The 27159-nt window shown below is 44.1% G+C and overlaps 1 protein-coding gene and 1 pseudogene across 16 annotated transcripts in view; one reads left to right on the top strand and one right to left on the bottom strand.

Moving 5' to 3' along the window:
• Positions 1 to 682: 682 nt before the first annotated feature.
• NDST2 (N-deacetylase and N-sulfotransferase 2) overlaps positions 683 to 27159 on the bottom strand; it is a 129813-nt gene continuing 103336 nt past the window's right edge. For all 16 annotated transcript variants that reach the window (XM_090145022.1, XM_090145023.1, XM_090145028.1 and 13 more), the window contains 13 exons: positions 23589 to 24987; positions 17731 to 17818; positions 17261 to 17415; positions 15610 to 15795; positions 15020 to 15148; positions 9565 to 9747; positions 8691 to 8787; positions 7221 to 7344; positions 6385 to 6559; positions 5944 to 6114; positions 4002 to 4111; positions 2775 to 2877; positions 683 to 2593 (listed from right to left, as the gene is read on the bottom strand). In XM_090145022.1, coding sequence (XP_090001148.1) covers positions 2468 to 2593; positions 2775 to 2877; positions 4002 to 4111; positions 5944 to 6114; positions 6385 to 6559; positions 7221 to 7344; positions 8691 to 8787; positions 9565 to 9747; positions 15020 to 15148; positions 15610 to 15795; positions 17261 to 17415; positions 17731 to 17818; positions 23589 to 24581 — 2640 coding nt within the window. In that variant the 5' untranslated portion in view covers positions 24582 to 24987 and the 3' untranslated portion in view covers positions 683 to 2467. The remainder of the gene's footprint in view (positions 2594 to 2774; positions 2878 to 4001; positions 4112 to 5943; positions 6115 to 6384; positions 6560 to 7220; positions 7345 to 8690; positions 8788 to 9564; positions 9748 to 15019; positions 15149 to 15609; positions 15796 to 17260; positions 17416 to 17730; positions 17819 to 23588; positions 24988 to 27159) is intronic.
• LOC149917035 (uncharacterized) lies at positions 9755 to 15005 on the top strand (annotated as a pseudogene).

Below are 27159 nucleotides of genomic sequence, written 5' to 3'. Positions count from 1 at the left end.
CACAGCCCTGAAGTAAATGTGTAAGAGACAATCTGTAATGAGTTAAGAGAAGGAAGGGAGCTCTGTGTGTAATGGGGCAGCAGTACCATTGGTCCTTGGTTCTTCCTGTGGCAGTATGTAAAAATACCTGTTTTGCTGATGCTATGTTTGTTTCTGAAGTGCTTGGTAAAGTGAGAGATGAAAGGCTATTTTATAAGTCTGCCACAACTGTGACTATTTAAATAATGTTTTGCTCTGTCTTGAATGTAAGGTTCTGTGTTATCACAGATTACTCACGGGCTGCTGGCCAAGGCCATGCAATGGCTGCACATCTGGACAGCAAAGACAGAGCAAAGCTCTGTTGCTGCAGCATAGCAGCTGGGAGTTACTGCAGTAGCTGGAAATAGCTCAAAATTCATTACTAGTGCAAACCAATAAGGGTGAGTATCTGACCACAGGTTCTCTGCTGTACTGGCTTCTGTGAGCCTCCAGTTGCGCATACCAAGAAAGACATTTTTACTACACTGTTACAGCTGCGAAAGGATATTTCAATTATAATTAAAGCAAACACTTCTGTTGCCCTCTCAAATATCAGCTGTAAATATCAGCTGTAAGAACTGGAAAATGTTTTCCAGGTTTTTTTTTTTTTAATCTTTCTACCAGCTTACGCTCCACGACATCACTCCAAATCATCACAAGGAAGAAAAATAAGTAGTACATTTATTGAATCCACTTACTACTACTTCTAGCCTTTATTCAGACACTTGTGCTCAGTTTTGAGAGCCAGGAATTTCTTCATTATCATTCAATGTGAATGATGCTATACATGATCCAGTGCAGGAAGTTGGGCTCTTCTCTCTAACAGGACTGAGAGAGGGGTTTCTAGTCTTTGTCCTTTTTTTTTGGCTGCACAAAATAACCCTTTCCAAGGGCACATGAAATAAAATACTATATTGCATACTATATACATTTACATACAACGGTAAATGCACCATTCAATCAGAAATACACAATACCTAAGGCTCAATGGAAAAGCTTGGTTGAAGCAACTTTTCTCCTCTGGTAGGTGAAAAGGAGCTTGTGACAGTTGTGGAAATTTCCATAACCTGTGTTCACATGGATCCTGTCCCTCTCTGGAACTGCAGCAAGACAGGTCCATCTGTGCCCAGGAGGGAGGGACAACAGCCCACACAAATTCAGAAGCCCATGGCTCAGCAACAGAAAACATGTACAACCATAATGGAGGATTTCCTCTGAGAAAAATTATCCAACAAACTGCAAGAGGAGGCACAGCACCGTAGTGTACTAAATTATTGACTATGTGCAGAAATAGCAGTCTAAACAAACAGCCCCTTTTAGATACAGGAAACCACATTTTTGCTTAAAATGCTAAGCTCTCCCTGTATCTTAGTGGTACTTACTGTGGGTTGAGTTTTTTATTTCTCCTTGCAGGGGGATGCTGGACTGCAGGGGGATTAAACAGGTATTATCATACATGGTAGATGCCCTGCAGCTGTTGGATAGGCAAAAAAATGTTGCTTTTTTTTTTTAAAGTTAATCAGACAGGGGGAACTGAACTGTCTGCTTTCAGCCTTATTTACCAGTACCTGAGCTTTGCCTTCCCCAGCTACTGTGCTTGCTAACACAGGCCTCCAAAGTGCTCAAGGGGACTGACTCATCATTCCTTGGGTATCTTCTGAAATGGCTGAAGCCCCTAAGAGAAATACTTGCCACGCTGCTGTGTATGGCAACCTTTTCCCTAAGATAAGAAATTAATTTGGTGTCAATGTCTGCAGCTTTGCCTTATCTCCCACTGCCCCTGGACCAGAGCCATTGCACACCATATTGCACCAGCAGGATTGCAGATAAGGACAGGCAATCTTTTGCCTGTTACATCTGTCTCCAAGATGGTGCAGTCCCCAGCACACGCACACACCGTGGCACTGTAAGTAATGGTCGTGGCCACTGTACTCTATGGGGAGGAAAGAGGTGTTCTTGTACCTTGCTGTTGCCAAATAAGAGATTACTGGATAAAAGCTGAGGTTCACTGGAGTAGATTCCCCTTTTCTTAAGCTGTTCCTCTTTTCTCATCCGTGGGCTCTGTATCTTACCTCTCACATCTTTTTCTCTGGACTCAGAGGTGAAAGACAACCCTCCGATTAGTGCCTGTTTCATATACTGAAAAGAGTAACTTAAAGTGTTAACCGTGCTCTTGCTCCTGCTCCAAGTAGGACAGGCATTACAAATCCTTCCTGCAAGTAAAAGTCAAAGTGTGACGCACCATTAATACTCCAGAATGAGATTTGCACTCCATGCCCTAGGACAGTGTCAGAAGCAGCAGCCCTTCCCAATGGTGGGGAAAGGCTCCACATGCACATTCTCTGCTACTGCTCAATTGTCCACTTGTTTTGGCTTGACGAGAGATGGCATCATAGCACACGTTGGAGCACCACACATCCCAGTGGCACTGGGAACAGGCAAGTCCCTCTCAACTCCAGCTGGAGTTCTGCAGTTCCTCTCGCAGCCAGGTTGGAAGGGGCTGTCCAAGTCTGTTCATCAGCTTGGATAATTCAATGTTGTGCTCCCGGTAGAAGTCTCTTAGGAACAGCCGTGACTGCATGGAAAAGACAGACTATATTAGCGTGAAAGAAAATGTTCCCTGTACCATGTTTCTGTCACTGGTCTTCAGGTCATTTCCTATCAGCAGCAGTAGAAAAATCCAGGTGGGTATGCTCATTGTGTTCCATGTGTATACAGCTCATCTGCCGCTGCTAACAAATTTGACAGTTACTCACCGAGGAATCCATGTCAGGGTATTTTCTTCCTTTACTCTTTCCCAAGCATTTTGTCTTTCCTCCGTCTAACAGCTGGCACCAAAATCCTTTTGCTTCATCAAATCTGAAAAGGACACTGATATTTAGAAGATATGGCCACATACCCAATTAGTAGATGCAGAAACTTTATAGCTCCACAGGTATTTCCCAGTTCAATCCTTAATTTATTATCACAGTTTTTTTTTTTTTAATCTGAGCAATTCAGGTTGCTTTTTTGTTTTTGTTGTTTTTAGAATTTGATTGTGATGGCCTGCTGCAAGTAAGGCTTCCGAGAAATCTTACATTTCTTTAGATCTGCACACCCTGGGGCAGCCATGTGCCACTCCTTTGGAAAACACCTGGAGGAGAAGGAGGAGGCCTAAATTGGTACTCCTATCCTTACTGTTAAAGGAAGAGCAATGGCAGTGTGCCTACACACATACACAGACACACCTATTACCCTCAGCTAGCATAGGCTGATCTGGCAAAGAAGGTGTGAAAAGTGTGAAAAGCCGGGTTTCAGCAGCAAAGAACAACATTCCAGATTTCCAGTGGGCTTGCCACTGAAGACTGATACCAACTCTGTTCACCTTCAGCTAGCACTTACTTAATCTATTCACACTGCACTGTGGAGAACATTGTAGTCATGGCTGACTAATGTTCTTCAACTTGGTAGCAATGAGGTACTGCCTCTGCTAACAGTTCCTCAGGACTCGGCTGTCAAGTCCTCATCTTCTGTAATAACAGACTCCTCTTTATCTCAAAACTCTGTGCTGTGTCCCTAATCTCCATCAAGGTGAAGAGCAGCCTCTCATTCATTTTTAACCCAAATTCTTTGATTTCTGCCAGATTCAAGGTGTAACAAACACAAAGCCATAAGGAGCTCTAATAGCTTCAGCACCTTTTCTGAAACCACAAAGACCAAATGAAAAACACTGTAATTACTGCTGTGAGCAACTTCATGCCTCTCCATGCCAGTGCCAAAAAACAGCCCTTCCCCCTTTATTTTGTTGTTGGACTAAGTTATGAGTCCAGTCTAGTGTCTCATGCCATCCAGACACAGCCACCCGAAATTAATTTTAACATTTAGACATACCTCTGGAACCTTTGCAGACCTTGTGGTCAGAGATGAGATATATTGTTCCAATCAAACGCTTATTGTATCACACTTGGCTAAGAAAGTAGCTTCTCCAAAAATGACTTCCTTACCTCAGGGCCTGAGTGTAGTTGAAGAGTGGTGTAACTCCCAAGAACTTCTGGATGTTGTCCATTACAGAGGCAGGGTTGTGTCTCAGCTCCTGACCATCCACAATGAGAATCTGAAATGAAATAATAGCAGCCCCCTTAGCCTCCGACAGCTTGTGCTGAACTTTCCAGTCCTCACAACTGTCCACTGCCTTCATTCACGTGAGTGTAGGTTACTGGTGTCTGCTTATTCCGGAACCACACAATAGAGGAGGATGTAGCAGACAGAGAAGTTACGATAAGGGCCACCTGTACTCCAGGACAGTAAATGCCAACAGAGTTTGTCTCAGAACTTGGCTTTGGCCAGTCTTCCCTGTAAGCCAGTATTCAGGTCCAGCAATAGCATTAATTACAGATTGTCTTGTGTATCCTTTTTTCAGATGTCAGTTGTTATGTTAAGAATTCTTTCGTAACTTAAGATTATTCTCCTATTGCACATACATATAATAGACAATAAAGAACAGTACTTTGCTGATGTATCAACTATTCAAAAGAAAAATAGTCATGCACTGAACTCTGGGGAATATAGCAGACCGTGACCCTTAGCAAGTATAGAAATGGTGTGCCAATGCAAAACTAACACTACGAAGAGTGGCCATGCAATGCAATTTTCTTTCCCTTTTTTAAAGTGACCATCCAATTGGTGTCCCTGGCTCTATTATTCCTCACATCAGTGATCTCCAGGAACAGTAAGGCAATGAGATCGAAGCCCAGGAATGTGATGGTATATTTTATGTCTACTCCAGCTCCACAATCATGGAGGAACACAGTAATCAGCTCCTGCATTAGTTTTATGAAAGAGGCAGGCTGAGCTATTGATTTAATTCTTAATTTTCATGCAAAGATGACACAGGTTGCAGGATTAATACAATAGCTTCTGGCTACACATCGTGCTGTCTTGAAGGATCTACTCACCACAACTTCTCCTCGCAATGTGGCACCAATCATTTACTGTTTCTGCTAATTATTCCATGACAAATAGCTGAATTGCTGTAGTCTTACTCTGACAGTAACAGAGATATAGGTCTCTGATTTATTTTCCCTTCTCTCTAATTTTAGTCTTGGCAGATCTATCATGTACAGTTACTGACTGCCAAAGCAGCAATCTCAAGAGACTAATGGGCACTGTAAGACTGCTGGAATATAGACTGTCTGAGGATAACTGCAGTATCAGAAAGAAATTGAAAAAAATATTTTCTGGCTCATAACGTCTTAGTTTATAAATGTCTTGGAAATTCTGAGACAGAAGTGGTCTGCAGTGTATATTAACTGACCTTTTGCAAAGTTAAACCTCTGCAGGCAGTTAAAGACTTCACAACACAGAAGCTAACAACTGGCAGAGTCTAAGAGCTTCTCTTTAAAGCTATGAAACCACAGCAAGTGGATGAACACCAGCTGGGCCTGTAGGGGATTCCAGGGCTGCAGGCTGTCAAGATGAAAGGAAGGGAGCGCTGATACTGCTGTTCTTCCTGAACCTCTCAAGCCTGTGGAGCTATCTGAGAGATCACAGCATCATCTTGTAGTCATTTACATTTACAAATACAGTAAAGTGCAAAACTGAAGTATTTAAGCATGATTTCTTATTGGCTTGCAGTAGGAAAAGTAAATTGTGGTTCCTGTTCCAAAAGATAAGAGAAAGGGTGAAACGAAAATATATAAAGGGACAGAGGGGAAGGAATCTGGGAAAAGAGAAGGAGCAGGGGAAGAAGAGACAGAGATTTGCTCTCTGCTCCTCTACACTAAAACTAGAAGGGACTCCTTGAGACCAGTTCCTGCTTTGTCATCTTAGTTTCAGGCCAGACAGCAGTGTTCATCCCCTACACCCAGAAATTTTGCATGATCTCTTTCAAAGTCAGCACTGTCAAAGCATTATTAATCTATTTCACTGTGCAGCTACACCTCCTACCTGCCCAGAAGGGAAGTATGTTAGCCAGCGCTCTAGGTGAGTGGAATACCAGCCAGGGAGCAGGCATCGGCTTTGCAGGTTCCGCAGCTCCTGAGGGGCCTGGGATTTTGCAGAGATCACTTGGTAAAAGGTGTAATTGAGTGCCACAGGGTCATTGTGAGCTCGCTGGTGCTGAAAAACATAAGCTGAATTAAGGAGGAGGAAAATAAAATTCCTCCCTCCCTCCCTCCCTCCCCATGCCATCTCTCGGCAGACCCCACTGATTCAATACAAACAGCCACCACTGCCTTTGTACATAACTGTCCACCCTTTCCAGCTTGCATCATTTTCCCTTGTTTCCCTACGCAAGTGGATCTGTGGCTTTCTGTCCCCAGGCTTTTTGCCTCACCCTACTGGAATATTTCTCACGTGCTCATCCACAAAACAGTTCAGGAAAGTTACCTGATACCATGAGTAGGCTCGGTCTGCAGGGTTGATCAGAACACTAATGATTTTGGCACGAGGAAGCAGGGCTGCACCACGTTTTGGTACTACCTCTGTGTCAAAATAATTGGCACTCTTCTCAAACATGAAGTCTGTGCTGGCATTGGAGGGGATTGGAAAGAATTCCATGTACCTGCCAAATGGACAAGGACACTGGTGAGCAGAGTGGCACAACAAAGAAATGACACACAGCAAAATGATGTCTTCGCTTCTCCTCAACAGACTAGCAGCAGCATAGTAGTGCCATAGTGGCTTGTATTCTCTGCCGGGTGGAAACGCTTCATCATAATTGCATACTTGTACAGGTAAAGGTGAGGGTGTGCATGTGGCCAAAGAGAAACTGCAGTCAATGCACAACATGTAGTGATATTTCTGTAAATCTAAAGGGCTCAGAACAACAGTATAGAAGTCCTCCCTTCTGTCTTGTATGTCTTAACTCAGAAACGGCAAAGAACTTTTAAACAAGCACATTGTTGCCTGTTTTGCTTGTCAAAGGAGAAGAAATCTCATGATAGCAGTGGATTCAACAAAGACTCTCTAATTTATAAAGCTCCGTAACAGCCCTATGTATCTGCTGGGAGCAGACATTAAGATCAAAACTATCTGTCCTACTCCTGCAAGCAAGCAGTTGGGTTAGGAGGCAAATAGAGTACATGTGCTGAGCAGTAACAATGAAAACAAACAGTCAGAAATGGAGAAGCTACTAATAGGGCTGAGATGGACACACAGGAACATTCAGGATAAGACAATACAGATGCAACTTATGACAGAAGAACACACATCAGGATTCTTACCAATCAATTCCTTTATGATAGTTGGGTCCATTAAAAAACTGAATCTCCTCAAAAGTGGATGGACTTGGGAAGTTACTGGTGACAGCTGGATGCATGGTCAAGAAGAAATGCACAGCTGTTGTGCCTGCAACAGGAACAAGATAGCAGGAACCACTCACAATGTTGGCTGAATGTTTGGCTGAATTAAAAGCTTTATCTATGCTGCAAAGCGCAGACCCCCAGTGGACACACTGCTGCCATATATGGCTAACCCACTCCTCATGCAGGCTACAACAGCAGAGACACCAAACACTCTGAGACTGAGCATGGCTCAATAGTTCAGTCCCAGATTTCAACTCGTGCAGCTGATTTAAGTCACTTTGGTAGCACAACTGTCATCCATGTTGGCTACATTGAGGCAGTTGGGCTGTTCCCACTCTTCTCCTCTCAGTACTGCAGCCACACTGCTATGTGGCAGAACTCATACCTGCCAACCAGAAGGTGACATGGGCACTGCAGGACAATATCACACATTCGGGGAGGAGATGCACTGGGAACATTAATTTCCTCAAATGGGAATTCAGCTAGAGATAGCGTGGCCTGAATCTGCTGTGAATGTTTTCCCTTTACCCAGCCAAGCCTGATAATCCTGCTCTGCCCCCAGCTGTAGGGCTTCCACGGGTCAATAAATCAGATGCCAGGACAAGGTTTTCTTACTGTGCAGTTGCAAGCAGCCTGGGCCATGATCCAGAGGACCCATGCTGCACACATGCCAACAGAGCTTCACAGTGACAAAAGCCAGAGACAACAGTTTGCCTGGGACAAGCCTCTTGCTGTAGGCCAGGATCACCATTTGCTGGGCTGGGCTGGTGCCTGCTGTTTCACTGCACTACAGAGAAAGCCAAGGTCTGAAGACCTGGCTTTGGCTGAAGAGATCTTGCTCTCTTCAGGCTAGAAGGGACTCCTCAGGACAGTACACACACACAGTCATGTCACTGCCAACCACAATGCTGTAGCAGTTAAGAGGTGGTGACAGAGGTCAGACAAAAGAGGATCTCAGCCTCCTACTGACAGTGACATGGAGTATGCAGTGGGTACACATATCTGTCACAATAAAGGCACCAGGGGACATTCACTGTAACCTTTGCTAAGCGTGTGTTTAGTCCCACTGAGAGCTTATGTCTTGTGACAAACTAAGAAAGGTCACAGTTTCTCTGAGCTTGGGTGGAAAAGCCAGAACATAACTCTGCAGGTAGGGTTTTTCCCTGCAAATAAGGACTGGTGCTAAGAAAGTGTCAAGCCTCAAAGCAACAGACTTGCCGGATTTTGTTTAGAACAAATTTGAGATTCCCTGAGATGTCCTCTGTGGACATTTGGCAGATTGTATGAAGAGCAGCAATACAGATCTACAACACAGACCTTTCCAGCTCTCCTCACTGGAGGAATGAGATGGAAGATGCAATCTATTTTTAGATAAAGTTTTCACATTACCAGTTTTCTGAGGTCCCACAATGAGGAACTTGGGGAGTCGATCACATGTTTTCTCTTTGGACCAGATATCCTTGTGCCTCTTATCATCACAGGGATTCTGCAGCGTAAGTGATGGGATTAAGCATTAGCACAGGAGCTAATGAAAAGGGGAGGAGAAGCTGGAAGGCAGTCCTCTAGGGAAGATGCTGTTAGCACATGAGGAACACTTCACAGCCACACTGCTGCTCTGCCAAGCAGCGAGTTAGATAAAAGCAGGAGGGAACATTTTTCAAAAGCCCAATGCAACTCAGAAGCCAAAGTCCCTCTGAGAGCATTAACCACAGGACTTGCCCTGTGTAGCCACACTGGGCCGGGCCCCCACAATAGTACAGCTCAGCATCTGTGAACTGCTGGCTGGCAGACAACTCTATCACCTTCAGTTAATTTCATCTGCTCATTATCAGGCAGAGAGCTGCCGCTCTGGGATAAAATGGAATAAACATGTTTTTATTTAATGAACATGAATTCTGTGGTGTGAAATTACTTTAAGATTAATCATGTTAACATGCCTGCAAGCTCTTCCAGCAACAAACAGGGTTATTCCTCATACACTTAGCATTTCACAGCACTTTGCTCTATAGAAGCTTTTTAATGACCCAAATGTCTACAGCCCTCCTTCCAGTCATTTTCACCAGCCATCCCTGTCCCTAAGCTCACACCATCACCCCCCTCCCTTCCACTTTATAATTTGCCCCTTGCAGCCTAAAGCCACAAAGGTTAAACCTAAAACTTTCATGCATTACCACTCTGTGCTCTGGATCAGCAGTTTCTCTGCTTTAAATATGGAACACAGCTCTAAGAAAACCAGTAGGAGCGATTAAAAGAGTTTTCTCACCTGCCACAAGGGATTCTTCTCCTGAGGAAAGATTTCAAAGTACTTCTTTGCAAGCTGGACCGGGGGCAGTGTCTGCAGGCGAAGGTTGGTCCAGCACTGCACAAACTTGACCAGGCTCTCAAAAGTGTACAGTCCTAGGCGGTCATTCCCATAGTTAGACAGGTGGGTCATGAAGATGCTGATCTGAAAATAAGGACATGGGAAACTGCTGAATCAGGTAACAGTATTGTTTCCTCCTGACTTGACTGTATTGTCAAGGAAGAGGCTGTTCACACCTCCAACTGCCCTGGCGGTCTGGGTTGACAAACATGCATCTGCCAGTGAACAGCAAGCACTGCGCTGATGAAAAACAAAAGAAATTTAGTGCTTGCAGAGCAGCGGAAACTAAGGAGAGGAGGGACATGCATTTCTCAGCAACCCCTGGGAATGTGGTGGAGGCTGGCTGAGCCCTGCCTGTGAGTCCACAAAAAGCTCAAAATCCCACTTTAGTGGCTCTGGGACACTGAGGGGAAACAAAGGTTAATCAGCCACTCTCTCCTAGTCTAAAACTTCCAAAGCCTGCTTTATCATAGAATCGTATCATAGCATGGTCTGGGTTGAAAAGGACCACAATGATCATCTAGTTTCAACCCCCCTGCTATTTGCAGGGTCACCTGGAAGAATGGGAGCTTCCCTGCCTCTCTCCAAGCACCCACTGCTGAACCCTGATGATGCCAGGTGATGTCAGCAGGCAACAAAACACTGCACTGGCAGTGAGCAGGAGTAGCCTTCCCTCTCACAGTAGGGAAAAGAAGAAAGGAGAATACAGATGGCACTGGATGAATACATTTGCTGGCAGTCCAGATGCCTGAATTCAGTCTTCTGCACAGTGGCACCATGGAATGGTCTTAGTGCAACGAGAGGTACTTCTGGTACTTTGTGCCAAACCTTCCCCAAGGCACTGAAAATTAATGTAATCCTACCCTACGTTTGAATAGGCAACAGCAAACAGCGGTAGCATTACCACACAAAGAAACTGAGCAGAGTTAATGATTTATCACATTTGCCTGCCTGTGAATCTTTCACTTCTGGTTTCCCATTGAGCTGATGGAGCAGCCCTGCCAGGCAGGTTCTGGCACCTACACTTCAAGTATTTGCACTTGGTGCTGCTGTGTAAAAAGGATGTGCTGCAGGATCGAGTCCAGAGAGTGGTGGTCAGTGGCTCAATGTCTGGATGGAGATCAGTGATGAGTGGTGTCCTTCACAGGTCAGTGCTGGGACAGATACTCTTTAATATCATCATCAGTGACGCTGACAGTGGGGTTGAGTACACCCTCAGCAAGTTTGCCAATGAGACCCAGCTGTGGGGTGCAGTGGGCACACAAGAGGGATGGGATGCCATCAAGAAGCACCTGGACAGACTTACAGAGTGGGCCCAAGAGAACCTCAGGAGGTTCAACAAATCCAACTGCAAGATCTTGCACCTGGGTTGAGGCAATCCTCATTATCAATACAAGCTGAGGGATGAAAGGATGGAGCACAGCCCTACTGAAAAGGACCTGGGAATACTGGCAGATAGTAAACTGGACATGAACCAGCAATGTCTCCTCACAGCTCAGAAAGCCAACCATATCCTGGGCTGCATCAAAAGACGCGTGGCCAGCAGGGAGACAGAGGTGATCCTGCCCCTCTACTCTGCACTGGTGAGGCCTCACCTGGAGTACTGTGTCCAGATGTGGAGTCCTCAGCACAGGAAAGACATGGATCTGTTGGAGTGCATCCAGAGGACGACCACAAAAATGATCAAAGGGATGGAACGCCTCTCCTATAAGGACAGGCCAAGAGAGCTGGGGCTGTTCAGCCTGGAGAAGAGAAGGCTGTGATGTGACCTGATAGCAGCCTTTTAGTATCTAAAGGGAAGCTAGAGGAAAGAAAGGGACAGACTCTTCAGCAGCGTCTGTGGTGACAGAACAAGGGGAAAGGGCTTCAAGCTTAAAGAAGATTTAAGTTGGATATAAGGAAAAAATCTTTTACCATGGGAGTGGTGAAGCACTGGAACAGGTTGCCCAGAGGTGTGGTTGAAGCCCCATCTCTGGAGATTGTCAAAGTGAGGCTGGATCAAGCCCTGGGCAATCTGATCGAGCTGTGCATGTTCCTGTTCATTGCAGAGGAGTGGGGACTAGATGACCTTTAAAGGTCCCTTCCAATTCTAAGGATTCTATTATTCTTTGATTCTAAATACAACACAGCAAAACACAGAAAGATCTGGGCCACATCGTGGAGAAAATCAGAAGGCAAAAGGATGTGTGCCATGTTGTCTTTTACCCATTTCTGACAAACACCAGGAAGGTGGTGTGATAGCAAAAGGTGGCTCATCTCTTTGATTTGCTGGTAAAGCACTTAGAGAAAAAGTTTGCTGCAAAAAGTGGCTTTCTCACTGGCATAATCCAAGCAGGGAGCACAGGTCACATACCTAGGACACTTGCAGGGTTTTCAGAATAAAAAAAAATGGTTTGCATGTGACTAGGGCTAGCAACCATGTCTCAAAACTAACTGTATTCAGTAAAATATTTGTGCCAACCATGCTCACACAAGCAATGCTGTCATTTGCAGAATCTCCAGCAACATGGCTTACAAGAAGATAAGACAAGCCCAACCATTTCCCTGTGTTTCTGAGTGTGCAGTCATACCCTGTAACATGTGCACTGATAAACAAAGCTTGGAAGCTTGCAGTGCATTGCCACAGCTACTGTTAGCAAAACAGCTCCAAGTATTACTCCTGACATAACCTACATTCAATTTTTGTTTCTTTCTCTCTCCCATCCACAATCAGTAACACACAGGACTAGCTCAATGGTCACACAGCCCTTCTCTCTCACTCCCTTCCACAATCAACAACAGCATGGAAATGATCAGAAAGATGTCCTTTGCTTCTGGGAAACAGACTGGGCACAAGGCAGCCTGTCCATTAAACATCAACAACTATTCTCTTTACTGACATCAGACCTTGTTCACTAGTCAGAAGATCAAACATCATCTGTTTGCACTGTGGAGCTAATCACATACACACAGGCTTGGAGACTCCTGCATATGTATATCCACTCAAAGAGAGCTGGAAGCACCAGAAAGGATTGAGAGACACTGGTCCAAGTCTGCTGCGGATCACTGCTGGGGCTGCGGGGCTGGCCAGCTTTCTATCAACTCTCTGAGATGGCTCTATCAAAGTGCAAAGAATACAAGAATCTGAACCACTGTGAAATGAATGAAAAGGAGCTTAAAGCACGGTCTTCCACTGCTGACAGAGAGAGGAATGCTGCACTGCCAAAAGGAAGGGAAAGTGTAAACATACGAAACGTTTGAAGGCATTTGAGTTTTGAAAGTCAAAGAGCCAACAGTGTAACTGGCAAGTAAGCCAATCCCATACCACAGCACAATCTTCCCAAGCTTTTTTGGATCATAAATCACTCAGCTGCCTCAATGCTCACATGCTTATCAGTAAATTTTAACGGGTGGATCTACAAACTAAGTTTTAAAAAATTTCTTGACACAGCCTTCTAGACCAGCAATGATCTCTCAATTAGTCTGGCAACTGGTTTTCCAAGAGAGATCTAGAGCTCTTAAGTTTCACAGTGGTTATTTGTTTCTTTAAAATCTGGCTATTATAAAGTAGGATGAGGTGGAATAAACTCTACATATGGGAACAGAGATCCAGAAAAGCTTCACTTTCAATCTGACCAATGGTGGCAAAGATCACTCCATATTTAAACCAAGAATAGCTTTGTCCTTATGAAAGACTCTTATTAAGGTGAATTTGCTGGTTGTGCATAAAGTTAATAATTCTATTTGTGGTGAGGAAGACTGAAGGTTGGCTTCCAAAACTGGAAGTATAAACCTCTACAGCTTTTTAGCTAGAGCTACTGTAAACTCCTAACTTCTACAGATCATACACCTGGCCAGAATTTGTCACAGGCTAATGCTCAGAAACCCAGGATTTGTTTGTAAACTACAACCTGTATGTGATGCACCCAAAATACACTGCAAGGATTTTTTCACTACCATGGTTCCATGGTTCTAGGATTGAGAAGCACAAAGCTCTAGGAAAAAGAAGAAAAAAAAAAAAATTAAGCTCACTGAGAGAAGAAGTTTGATTTTCTGATTCACTGAGCCTCTGCAGCTCCAGCCAAAGGTGGCTAAAGCTCTGTATTCAGCCCTACAATCAAGACCCAAAGGAAGCAGGGAATGAAAGAAAATATCATGGCGAGCACAGCCACTGACATTGCATGACAAATCTGACAAAACAAGTTCTCAGTGACTGTGACCAGTACTCCAAGGCTCACACCTAGTTGGAAACAAGCTGCTCTCTCTTGGACTGGTTTGCATAGGTTCTTACCCAAACTTGGGCACTGATGGAAAAGATATATAAGGGCAGAAACTTGGAAATCCTAAGAAAAGGCAAGATTAAGCATCAGGAATGGCTGTGGAAGAAGACATTTCAAAAATCACTATCTAAACATGGCAGGGCAATGCTTATTCAGATAGGTGGATGACAATAGGTGCCAAATCAGCTTTAGAAAGAAACAAATTCAGGAGCAGAATTGAGAAAGCTGTCATACATAGGATCAGACAAAAAGGACAGCAGCCAGTGAGCATGAAAGTGAAGGAGTGTGATCTACAGTTGGAGATGGCTACAAAGCTTACTTTCCTACCCATTTAGGATTTTTTTTTTAATGACCGCTTTTGGAGGGTTTTTTTTGGTTGTTGTTTTTTTCTTGTCTTTTGACACCTAGCACATCGTCCCAGCTTCAATGGGAAGTGAGAAATATGTCATTTGCCTTACATTGCTAAAAATTGAGAAGGGACTATATAGTGTCGAAGGTACTACAGTAGCTTGGTGTCTTGATGGAACAGATAAGCATTAAATGTGAAACAGCTGTGTCAGACACAGATATCCCAAAAATGCCTTAGGGTGACAGCTACATCACAAAAAACAGCATACAGTAATTGCTTTTGGTATATACATTCTGAAAGGATGGGCAGTACACTGCTTAAGAAAAGCCCAGAGAAAGCACTTATAATAAAAATTCATCAGTGAGCCTGAGGACGAGCCAACAAAAATCACATGTGTGTGGGACAGAAGGCACCAAGGCACATCTCACTAATAATTCAAGAAGGTGCAGCAGTGTAGGTAACACCCACTTCATTCTGGGCCACACTCAGCACATCACCCTGGCTCATTTCTAGATGAGGACCATTGCACTTGCCAACACTCACTACTTCTTCCTTAGCAGTGAGTAAAGCAAAGCAACCTTAAATAGCCACAACTTCCTTGGCCCTCTCTTTCACATCTCTTTAGCCTCACACTGAAGATATTTGCACTGCAGTGAATTATTGCACTGAATCACCCCTAGGACCCAGTCCTTTCCCACATCATGTGAATAAGCTCCCATACATTGATCCCCCTTGCAGATGAGCTTACTGGGTTCAGGAGAACTGTCAGGAAGAGTTCACCACCACGAATGCTCTTGTCCAATTCCTTTGAGCCACCAGGATATTCATTATAGAAGATAGTGTGAGTAAAAAGGCCACAGGTCTGTCGAGGCAGAACCTAACAATATAGAAGAAAAGAAAAGTTAGGTAAGAGGCGGATGCAACAGAAATCTATACATGGATGTGTCTAAGCAGTACTATACAGTACTATATAGATCAATATGAAGAGTAAGGGATATAAGTAACATGGTTTCAGAGGTTCAGAGTCAGAGGACTCTCTGATATTCCTCCCAGACATTTACTTAGCACAGGACTTAGCAAACAAATAAGTGAGTGGGACATAAATTTAATTTTGCCATGCTTAATTTTGCTCTCTGATCAGTACTGACCTCTGAATTCTACTAAGAAATAAAAAAAACTGTAGCCAAGTTCCTTCTCTTTACTTCACTTAATAATTTTGGAAATATGGATGATACTGAGATTTATGTTTTTGCTGCAGGTCATTAGGAGAGTGTCCCCCGGGAAGGAAATGTGCACTGCTCAGGAGCCTGTGGGCTCTGCTCACCCAGCTGTGCTCACCATGATTCCATTATGGATGAATCCACGTCGGTACCGGGCAGGTCGCAGATGTGGGTATTCCTCTGTGCTTGTTACTTGGATGCTCCAAACAGATTTCCATGCCTCATAGAGTTGTGTGTGGACAGGATAAACCCCAGAATGATGGGGGGCTACAGCATAGCCTAAGTCTGTGGGGATCCCATGTTCCTGGAAGCAGAATACACATCTTGATCATCCAATACTTAACTATTATTCTTACTACGGATCATTAAGCAACAGTTTCCAAGCTGGAGCCAACAGGACAGAGTAAAAAGAAATCTCCCTGGACTGGGAACTTGAGATACTTCTTGCATTATGTATCTATAGAAATAGGAAGGGCGATTCTGGACCAACAAGAATGTTCAGCACTTGGAACAGCTGCTGCAAGAACAGTCTTGTAGCTTGCAGGTGTAACAAGTCAGATTAATTCAAAGCCTCAGGTCAGGCTCCTTGGTTATTACAAATGAACTAATCAGTGCTGTTAAGTCACACATCTCACACCCACAATTCCTAGGTCTGAGTCACTGGAGCAGGAAAACAAAATTTCTTTAACTGACATAGAAGGGAAGAAGACAACAGCTGGGGCCTGCCTTGAAGATAGCAATTCAAAGAAAAGAAGGCATGAAACTAGTGACTGTTGAGGCTGAAGATATGGGGCCCAAAGCTATACTAAAATTACAAGAGATATCTGAATTTCATGGTTCTTAATTTCACTATGGGTTCTGGTAACAATATGAATAATGACAGCTCTGCCCTGGTGGTACACAATAAAACCAGAGCCCCTAAATGAAGCAGCAGCCTTCCCTTCCCACTGCTAGCTTGTTTTATGTTAAATATGTACAACTGTGTTCTGAGCTTTTTCTCTCTTAGCAAGAAACTAACTTAAGCATGAAAAGAAGATGAAATTGTTTCTATAATGCTGCAACTGTACTCTGAATTTGGGATTATTCCAACTCTGCATGTGTCATGGGAACATGAGACAGCAGCTTGCTATTCCCAAGGGGATTACTATCAACAGAACCAAAGTAGGGGTGAAAAGGACACATCTTTTTCAGACAAACACACACTATATTCAACTCTGCTGTAAGCATGAAGCAGACATTGTCTGTAATACAAGATGTTCAAGGTTTCCCTCCTCCTCTGCCAAAACCAGGGATTTTCCCCTGGACTTCCTAGATAAAAGACTCCCTCCAGCATTATCTGAGGAGGCCAGAGCCAGGACACAGAGCATTTTATACTACAGAGTAGATAACTTCCTACAAAACCACTGTGAATAAGGATTGAACAGGAAATGCCTTCTCCCTGCCAGTTTATACAATAATTGGATTTGGAAGGTAATGCTACAACAAGTTCACACCTCAGCAAACTAGAGCCCTGGGATTTGCACCCTGGAATGTGGCGGAGCTGCCTGGGGCCATGCAGGTGCCAGGAAACACTACACAGACAGGCATGAGAATTCTGTTTCTTGCCTGAAGACAGCAGGAGGCATGCACCAATTTAAACTTATAGGGCTGGCTTTCTTAAATGCCGCTGTGTTACTTGGCTAGTATTTGTCTTCAGCAGGGTCTGAACAGCTCTTCCAGGGGAAGAATGCTTTAGGATTAGTACTGTAAAGGAATGTGATACTCCTTACCACAGCAAACTGTTTGTTGAGCTTCATCTGCTCAGCCAGCACAGTGACATTATGGAAAAGATGAGGCTGCATGTGACTCCACATATGAGGGAACCACCAGAACTCCTTCCTATGCTTGAGCAGCATGTCGTCACCTTCATCTTCTTCATCTGTACCTACAGAGAATAGACAAGGAGATGCAAAAACACAAAGCAGAAAAAGGGCTCAATGTTTCTAAGCAGCCATTCAGATCAAGAACGACACAGAGGATCAAGCTCTGAGTAATGTGTTACACAGACATGCACATGCACAAAGAGTAAGGTAGGGAGCTGACAAAAGTTTTAAGTGGTAAAAGAGATGCATCACTTCTGCCAAGAGCCACAACAGAACTACATGAGAATGTGCCCTGTATACTGTCAGGGTACCATGAAGCTCCCACTAACATGTGGGCCATATGCAGGTGCTGGGACAAAGAGGTGCCAGAGGCTTACCTGTGTGGTAGAATTTCCCTGAGAAGCCCAGGTTGAAGGTGAAATTTGGGACTAAAGTTCTCAGCTTATTCTGGGTGCTCAGTAAAGCCTGTTTGAACAAAAGGAAAAAGAAATGTTCACACTCAGTTGTTCTGTAAGATTCCTCTGCTCTGCTGGTGCCAGTTCAGTCTGAAGAGGTGTCACAGGAGATGGAGCTAAGACACTGTTACCTGTGGAGTGATGAAGCCAAGGGTTCCCACACAGAGCCTTTATGTGAAGTACCATCTTGCCTTACTGAACGATGTTGCTTTAATAACACAGTCACATCCATCTCTCATACATCCTCACCACCTCACTGTGAAGTACCCACAGCGCCTGTGCTGAGGCAGAGGGACAAATCTCACCTCCAAGCAACAGCTCCCTTAGTCTTCCCAGGATCAACCTCAATACTCCCTTCCCCTCCCTATCAGCTGGGACCTTTTACCTTTCTCCAAGTCTATGGCTTAAGGAAAAGCAAGATAGAGCTGGACATGGTGCACAGAGGAAAATAATTCAACTGTATCACAAACAGTAACTAAGTGTTCCAAGGCGAGGATTCAAAGAGGAAAGGTGGATTCACAGAAATACCCACATAAGGAGTCCTGCAATTACAGGGAGGTACCTCTGGCTGGAAATTTTCCTGGATTCTGGAAAAAAAACCTGGGCGAGCTGACATTCACAGACATGATTTTTCCTACAAGTTCTCTCTTCCTTGCCTTCAGCTTTGAATGTCCAAAATAATTACTATAGCCTAAGGGAAGGAGCCTTGTGCCACAACCCCAAGGTCTGGCAGCAGATAGCAGACAGACTTGACAGAAAAAAAAGCTGCTCAGTATGCCATGAGCAAATGTACACTAATTCCAGTCAAATTTCTTCTGTTAGAAAACAGTGAAAATCAAAGCCCTGAAATGCATCCTCTGCTACTACCTCTATGTTGGGAAAAGCGCCACTGATGGAGCCCCCTATGGGAGCAGTTCCTGACCAAAAAGGGACTTGGCAGGAGGGCTGTTGACAGGTGACAGAGATGGTCCTGTCCCCACAGTTATTTACATTTTAATAGCTTTTCTAAGAAAGCAGTTCAGCAGTGAATGCACCAATGTGACGAGCTTTAACACCAGCCTTGGGATAAATGCAGGTAACACTGGAGAAAGCACACAGACTTCCTGGAACTGAGGAGATGGGCAGATCTTCCTTCACCAGCTGTCTTTCCCTTGCCTCAAGGGGCACAACAACAACGTCGCTTTCATCTGCCTCCTGCTCAATAGGCACTGTTTAGGCACACTGCCCCTTAAGTACTGGAAAGCGCTTTGACAAATGCCAACTCTGCTGAGCAAGCAGCTTTGTCAGAATACCACTGAAGGTATCCTGAATGAGCCACTGCTGTTACTAATATTTCAAAATAGTGTTGACCAAACACTGACCATCACATTAACTTAAAGACAACGACTTAAGTAACACAATTACCCATCTCTTTTATATACATGTTGGACAGAGGTGATTAGTGGACTAAACTGAGACTTTTTTTTATCCCAAGACAAGCAGCCCATGACCCATCCATCTCACACATGGCAAGGTGGAAAGACCAGACAGTTTATTTCCACAGTGCTGAAGACACTCCCCATGCTTTCCAATGGCCCCAAATAACAAAGCTTTCAGACTTCTCCCTAGAGGAACACTTAACTGCTCATTCCCCATCTCCACACACACATACAACTGCAAGAACAAATTTCTAACACAGATCCCAGCTCCTCCATGACCACATGCCTACCGCACCTTTATCCCAGTTCCCACTCAAGGGTGCTATTTTGAGAGATGTATGGAATATGACATCTCCAGAACCCACTACACATGCAAGTAGGGCTTAACAAGGTGACACACCAGCAGCACTGATGACTGAAACCTTTTTTGCTGCACAAGTTCCTGAATAGGCAACGGGAAATCAAGTTCCCTTCACATAAGACGCAGGGACTTATCCCATAGCAGGCAGCACTGACTAAGAGCTGTGCATCTCTCTCAAGAGAGGAGCCTGTTTGCCCAGCTAGGTGACACCATCACTCCCAGCATGGAATCAGCACTTGGAACACTTAGGCAGGAAAGTGCCACTTCCTCATATTGCCCCCGGAGCTGTCCCACGCCTTCCCACTTCTCTCTGCTACCCTGTAGGCACATCTACTTCCTCAAGCTTGAGTGGGAAGGTAGAGGGAGGAAAGACAGCAGCTAAGAGGCTTAGCATTTCTCTGCGCTGAGGGAGATTTAAAGCCTGGCTGGGGTTACCATGACGACACATCTGTCTGATGATAAATCCCCAAAAGCTGTGCTCTGGCAGGCAGAAATCCTTTGTGGCTAGGGAGGGACCCAGGGAGAGTCCATGGGGGCCCCAGCAATTCTGAGACTGTGGAGCCCCGTGGAGCCTAGCAGAGCCCTGCCTTCCTGGAGGGTTTATTACTCATCATGTGCCATCCCTGCACTGACGCTCAGTCTTTCTCACAGCTGTAAGGTGGCACAGTGTATGTCTGAATAAATGCCTTTCACCTGCACAGGATCAAAGAGAGTAAGGTGCCAAGCAAAATATTTGGAGATTCATTCAAAAAACAAAACAAAACAAAAACACCTATCATCCACTGTTCCCTAGCATATGGGTTCCAAGTGATCCAAGGCAAAACAATACAGCAGTGGGAATGGGCTGGGAAGATGGCGTTTCTCACTTGACACCCCTGCACTCTGTTTCTCTTTTACTTAACTAGCCAGACACATCCTCAAGTCCATATTTAAAGGATTTCACTGGATGCAGAGCTTGTATTTTAGCTGTTCCCCACCTCTATAAAGGAAAGTCTCTTACCTTAGAAAATCACTCTTCACAAATTTCTATTTTCTATCTGTCTTCCTTTCCAAAAATCCTTCCAAGATGTATGCCTGTCTATGAGCCAGCCCCAAAGGTCCCTTCCCTATCTCTGCTTTCTACTAGAAGCTCAGCAAGGCTCATCCCAGAAGGAAAAGATGGGGTGTCCAACAGAACCCCGTGAGAGCTGAGAATGACTTCATGCTTATCACAGTCCATCAAGAGTCTGTCATCTAGGCATCACATTAATAAGAACTCAACTTTCACATCACTCTGCTTTTTTAGCTATGAATATACATATTTTTTAATCTTCTAAAAGCTTTTGCAGTGATTTTAGCTGCTTCACACAAACCCTGAGTATTATCTCCTCTATCTGAGGTATCTCTAAAAAAGCAGCAAAAGAAATGTGGGAAACAAGGTTGAAAGGTGGATGCTAGGATGAGAGGATACCATAAAGTTTGGATAACCTCAGACAAATGATAAAGAACATAATAAATACTTTTGCAAAGTATACTGGGAGCATCCAAAGCAAAGTATACAAAGCACTGCTGCAGAAACACCTCCTTTAGTTGAACTGTCCATCACAGAGCAGCACATTCTCAAAAGGATCTTCTGCAGTTTTCTCACTGCCTGGTGGTAGCACTGGCATAGCTCAGAACAGTGCTGTGAAAAGAGAAAGCACTCAGTGCTTGTATTCCCAGCTCCCCTACAATGCCAGAATCAGGCAGTTAGAATTGCTGGGTATTTTGATTTCAGCTAAGATCATCACATGCAATTTAGAAAGGCGAGAGCTGATTGACAGCTGTCCTTACTAGACTCTCTTCCACCCTCACCATTCAATAACCCAAAGTCCTCAATTTTCACTTAACTGGCTCTCAGAATCAGGAGCAATGATTGCTTGCTATTTATGCCCTTGTAGAGATTACCACCAGAGAGGCAAAAACTCATCTGCTTAATCTTCTTTCCTCATACCTAAAGCGGACCAGGAAGCCAGATCCTTTCTGCATTAGTCTTTGTTGGCCAGTTCCATGGAGGTTTGGTAAATTCAGAGGATTATGATTTTACAAGAGACTGAATGTGGACTTGTTGATAAGAGAAAGGATTCTCTGAGATTTTGTTTTGTTAATTATGTGCAGTTCAATCTCTGGTGAACTTTACAAGGGAAAAACATTTTCTTTGAGCAGCTCCCAATGCTTTGCTTCAGTAGAGGACTGCAAGCTCTTGCTCCAGCCCTTCAGCAGAAACAGGAACTCAAGGGGTGAGCATCTTTAAAGTAAAAACAAACAAGAATCCTTTTTTTTTTCTTTTTTCTTTTTAAAGATAAAAAGCTAACCCAGTCCTCCTCTAAACATCACAAATAAAAACATCTCTCATCTCACGCAAGACATCTACCATAGGCACGCATGCATTCAACCAAATTATATCCAGCATTTCCTTTTAATAGTCATTTTGTCTGGGAAGCTGTTTGAACGTGGATCCGCATATGGCAAACAAGCTCACTGGGATAGCAGAGTCAATTTTATACCTTCACATAACATCCAATCTTCAAACCACTACCCCGACCACTGTAATCTAAGCTTCAAGATAAGAAACTGTGTGTTGAGATAGCAGCCTTGAAACACAGCTTTTATATAAAAGGCCAAAGAAAATGCCAGCTGTTTCATCACTATTATATTCCCCTCTCCCCACAGCGAGAGGCTATCAACAAATCCATGTTGTTATTTCTCGCTTTTAAAAAATAAAAATTCATTAACCTCTCATGGCTCTGCAATCAGAGAACTTCTTTTAAATGGATAAATCTGGGTTTTATCTGCTTTGCCTGAGATTCTCTGCTTACTGATCACAGATTATTCCTCCATTTCACTGTTAAAACCCAAACAAAGCATCTTTTGGAATTATCTTGTCTGGGTTTGTTTTTATCATCACTGGAACAGCCTTCGCCTCCAAAAGCTTTGGTCAACTATCCTCTGTTTTCTCACACTGGTCTGTAACCTGCTCAGACAACACAGAACTGGGAATCTCCACGAGTTTGAACTAGAAGGTACAAGACAAGACCGTGATCACTCAGAAATTACACTTTCAGAGCATTTCAGTATCTCAAACAAAGGGATACTGCAGTGAAATGAAGAAATTGTTAGCATATTCTTTCAAGTAGAGTTACATACAATTGTTCCATTTTTTTTTGATAACTCCTAGTTTGTCATGATCAAGGGTGGCTGAAAAGGATTATTAAAGAATTGAGCAAGTAAAATAAACAATGGTATGCACTTATGCTGCTTCAAGTATGCGGCTTTGAATGAATTAAAAAGATAAAACTAGCTCTAAACAGCAAGATCTAAACAGATCCCAACCTAAACTTGGCATCAGAACCGTGATTTAAAATCTCACACCTGAAAAAACTGAGATGAGCTGAAAGATGCATCCTGCATGGATGCATACAAAACCTAAGAAATGCTAAGACTCCCATGAGGACGGAGGGTGCTCCTGGAAACATGTTAAGAATTAGGTTTAGTTCACGTGAGGGGATACACACGTGGAAGATTACTTTGTTTTATATCTTTGCCCCAGATATTCTCTAACATTGGTTGAAAGAACATATTGTCCTTCATTTCAGAATGTTTCCAAAACAACTTTAAGGCAGCTGCTGTCATAGGCTTACTGCTATCATAGCTGGTTCTCAGCCTTTCCCTTACAGCTTTTTTATAGGTTTCAACATAGGCTTATTCCCTATGTAAAAAAGAAGATAGGACAGACCGTCACAGACTTTTTAAATTCAGAGATGCCAGATCCTACAAAGTACATGCTCAATTTAAACCTGAAAAAAACTTGTTGAGGTTATTGCATACTGTGCCTCAGCACCTCTGCAGGTTACTTCTCTGTTTTTAAGATGAAAAAAATTTTAGCAATCAAATCAACTCAAATTAAATGCAATCTTGACATTCCTGACCTACCGCGCACAAGGGAATTTCATCTGGGGCCTATGATTTTCTGGGGATTTTACCTCTACATCAGACACTTTCATGCGAGTCCCCTCTTTTCCCACAAATATATCATCTATGTCGACGAGGATATAGCGATCAAGAGTAAGACACAGGCGCTTGCCAGTCAGGTAGGCAATGGCATCCACGAAAATCAGTTTGTGCAGCCAGAAATTGAGGTTATTGCCAAAGAGAACCCGCTGGATCCCGTCATGCAGACCCAGATCCTGCACCACTGTGGCATGCAATGCTTTGTGGGTGGCCAGGTGAGGAATGGACTCTGAAGACTTCGTGCTGGCCAACAGCACTGGTTCGTATGTGCTGTGGTTTGACTGGAATACAGTCCAGTCATCACCAGGCAGGGGACCCTGCTCCACCTCATTAGCCCGTGTAACATAGAGCAGAGGAGCACTGGGGTTGATGTGATAGTCCCGCAGCCCCAGGTTGGAATGTAGGAAAAGGGGGAAACCCTTGAGCTGTGCACTGAGTAGGCTGTTCTCGTTGGCTTTGAAAAAGCCTATAATCCCCACTCCGTACTCTACACAGTATTTGTCCAGCAGCTCTCGGTTCCAAGCGTCTAGATTCACATATTTGAGGATATTCTCATAGATAATAAGAGCATAGCGTCCCCTATCTTTGTCTGTCAACGTTGGCATATCCCCTTTACCAGGGGCGATCTCTGTCCTGTATTTAAACCGGCTAGATTCCAGGATAGCCACTATTTCCTGCCCCAGCTGGGAGTAGATGCTTTCTACAAAGACTAGCACCACAGGATCCGTGCGTGAGGTGTCCACAGATTTTGTAAGCCTCCAGCTGGCTTGCGGTGGGATTGAGATGCGGTGCTGGTTGCTGCAGTCACTGAAGGGTAGGGGTGGTGGCTCCTTGATTTTGGGACTGTTCGTGACGTAGTAAGCCAGGATGCACATGGAGATCAGGCTGAAGGCAATGAGCAGCAGGATCAACCTGTGGAGCTCTAGCTGTCGCACATGCCGCACTACTTTCCACAACTGAATCATGGTGAGGCGGGCTGCCCACCCCCTCCTCACACCCTGCAGCCACGTCGCTCTTCAAATCTCCAGTGCCACCACGGCAGTACCCAGCAGCAGCTTTCAGAAAAGTAACAGCAGCTGCGGAGAGAGACAAAGCAAAAGCAAACAGCTACCAGGCTAGACTCCCAGGGATGTGCCATTTATCTCAAGTAACCATGGCCCTCAATTCCCATCGCTCTTTTGTGTGCTTCCTCCTGTTCCTCTTCTCTCACTCAGAAAGCCTTTTGGAGGAGGGGGGGTTTCCTGAGTGTTGTCTCCAACAGCAAATCAGTCTGTCATCCTGTGCACAAGCACTTTCAGCTCAGCCTTCCCAGGTGTCCTGTTTCTCATTTAGCAATTCTGCATTCACATGATGGCACTGTCTCTTTGCATCCTGCAATTTAAAAAGAAAAAGTCAATTCTTAGTATGAATTCATGGTATTTAATGGCTTTGAAATGAAATGGCAGGATCAGCAGGTGCTAGGTGGGCAATGTTGCTAGCCTGCTCCCTGGGAAATGACACACATGCTTTGTACAGGAGCTTGGCAGAGCTGCAGAACCACCATCTCAATCTTTGGAAGAGAGATCCTGGAAGTGTGCAGGGATGCAACACTCACCCTGGGGGAGGTTCTCACACCTAACAGCAAACAGAGCTGGGGAATCTAGCCTTCCCTCACTCCCCTTTATGCCACTGAACGTGATATAAAAATGCTTTTATATTTAAATGCTCTTATTCAAGAGTTGGTTTCCACATAGATAGAAGGACAGAGCCTCACAGTGCCTTTCTTGTCCTGTTCTATACTAACAACAATATGTTGACTCCTTGCTAGTGACTTCCTGGGACCTTGGGATATGGATGTCCAGAACTCGGCAGGCTGCTTCAAATTCCTGCCACCTCTTCTGTTCTGCAGCTCCTGATTTCCTTGGTTCTCAGCCCTGTCTACAAGGCAGTCTCACTTCTGGGAACTCATGTTCTTCCAAGGCTCCTGAAACGCTGCTCCACGAAGGCAGCATGCCTTGGGCATCATTGGAGCCAGAGGACACGAGCCACCCCTGCACTGCATGGCTCATCGCTGCCAACTGGTTCATACACCAGTTGGAGAAGAAACACCTCTTGAAACCTTCCTCACCTTCGCTCATATGCCACTCGTGTGAAGGCTTCATGTTGTGAAACTCCCTCACCTCCTGTGTTGTGTTTATGACAACAGACTATTTCACCGTATGTTGTTATTTTTCCAGGATAAAATGCTCAGCAAAGCCAACCACACCAACCCATCTAAAACACAAACATCAGGGAAAGTAAATACACAGCCTCTTGATTTAAAAATTATATTAAACCACTGTGTAGGTTTCTCTCCCTTACCAGAAATGGGACTGCCTACAGCAACAAAACGAGTGTGGATACCAGCATATTTTGGGGGAGCATCTGCTGCCCGTCTGAGCACAGCAGGAACACCCTGAAAACCACATGCTGCTCACCCAGTCATGCTCACAATGAGCCTTCCATAGCAGTTAGAAACTTCTCTCAGAATCCTTCTTACTTGTGCACCCACACTCCTGGGGACGTGCTCCACCACATTCAGCCCTTCTAACCACCTACGTGGCTGGCACAGCTCTAACACCAGGAGGCACAAGAGCAACAACAACAAAAGTACTAACAAAACAGCTCATCATCCCTACATTCCTCCCATTTCTAAGCCTGTTGTTATCATCTGATAAATAACATTAGAAGATTTTGCATGAGCTTAAGACAGACATAAGGGTTTTTATATCATAAGTGAGGGTTTTAACAACCAGCTCCACCAGAAAAGAAACCACTTGTGAGACAGATGCTTATTTTGTAATGTGTATTACTAAACAGAAAAAAAATCCTTCTGAGTCAGGGAAAAGATCAGCACATAGATGAGGTCAGAAGTCCACTCCAAAGATTCCCACCAGGCTTCTTTTCCACACTGCTGGTATAGCTTGAAGTAGTGATTAAAAAAAAAAAAAAAAAAGCAGATTTTATACAAAAAGGTATTGATAATTTTGTAACAGTGAATGGAAAATAGAGTGCTCTTCATACAAGCCTTATAATGATCATTAACTATTATCCAAAACAACTTCTGTGCTATAAGCTCAGGAGAGTAGTCTGGCTTGTTTAGTGCACAACAAAACCCAGCCCCTGTGAGGAACCGTAGTCTGTAAATATAAAGTTGCACTCCGCATTCTGTTGGAGAACCTGAGACAGCAAATCTTGTTGAAGGTCACACTGCAAGGCAGCAGATGAATAAGATTAAAAAAAACAAACACTGTTTTCCAGACTCCAACTGGATGCCCAAATGGCCCTCTCTCATGACAGAGCTGGCTTTGGAAGCCCAGCTCAGCTACTGACAATAAGCTGCACTTGCTACAAGGCAGACAATCGATCATCTTTCTGTTCTGCCTCTACATGCTGTTAAATTCTTACTGGAAAAAGGACAAGAGGAGGAGAAATCACCAGGGGAGGAATGACAAAAAATACACAAATGGAATTCAAATGGATTTTTTTCTTTTCTTCTTCTTCTTTTTTTTTTTTTTTTTTTTT

This window comes from Phasianus colchicus, chromosome 8 (assembly GCF_987193195.1).
Source record: "Phasianus colchicus chromosome 8, bPhaCol1.hap1.1, whole genome shotgun sequence".
NCBI classification, from domain to species: domain Eukaryota; kingdom Metazoa; phylum Chordata; class Aves; order Galliformes; family Phasianidae; genus Phasianus; species Phasianus colchicus.
This window is presented reverse-complemented; position numbering and strand designations above follow the sequence as displayed.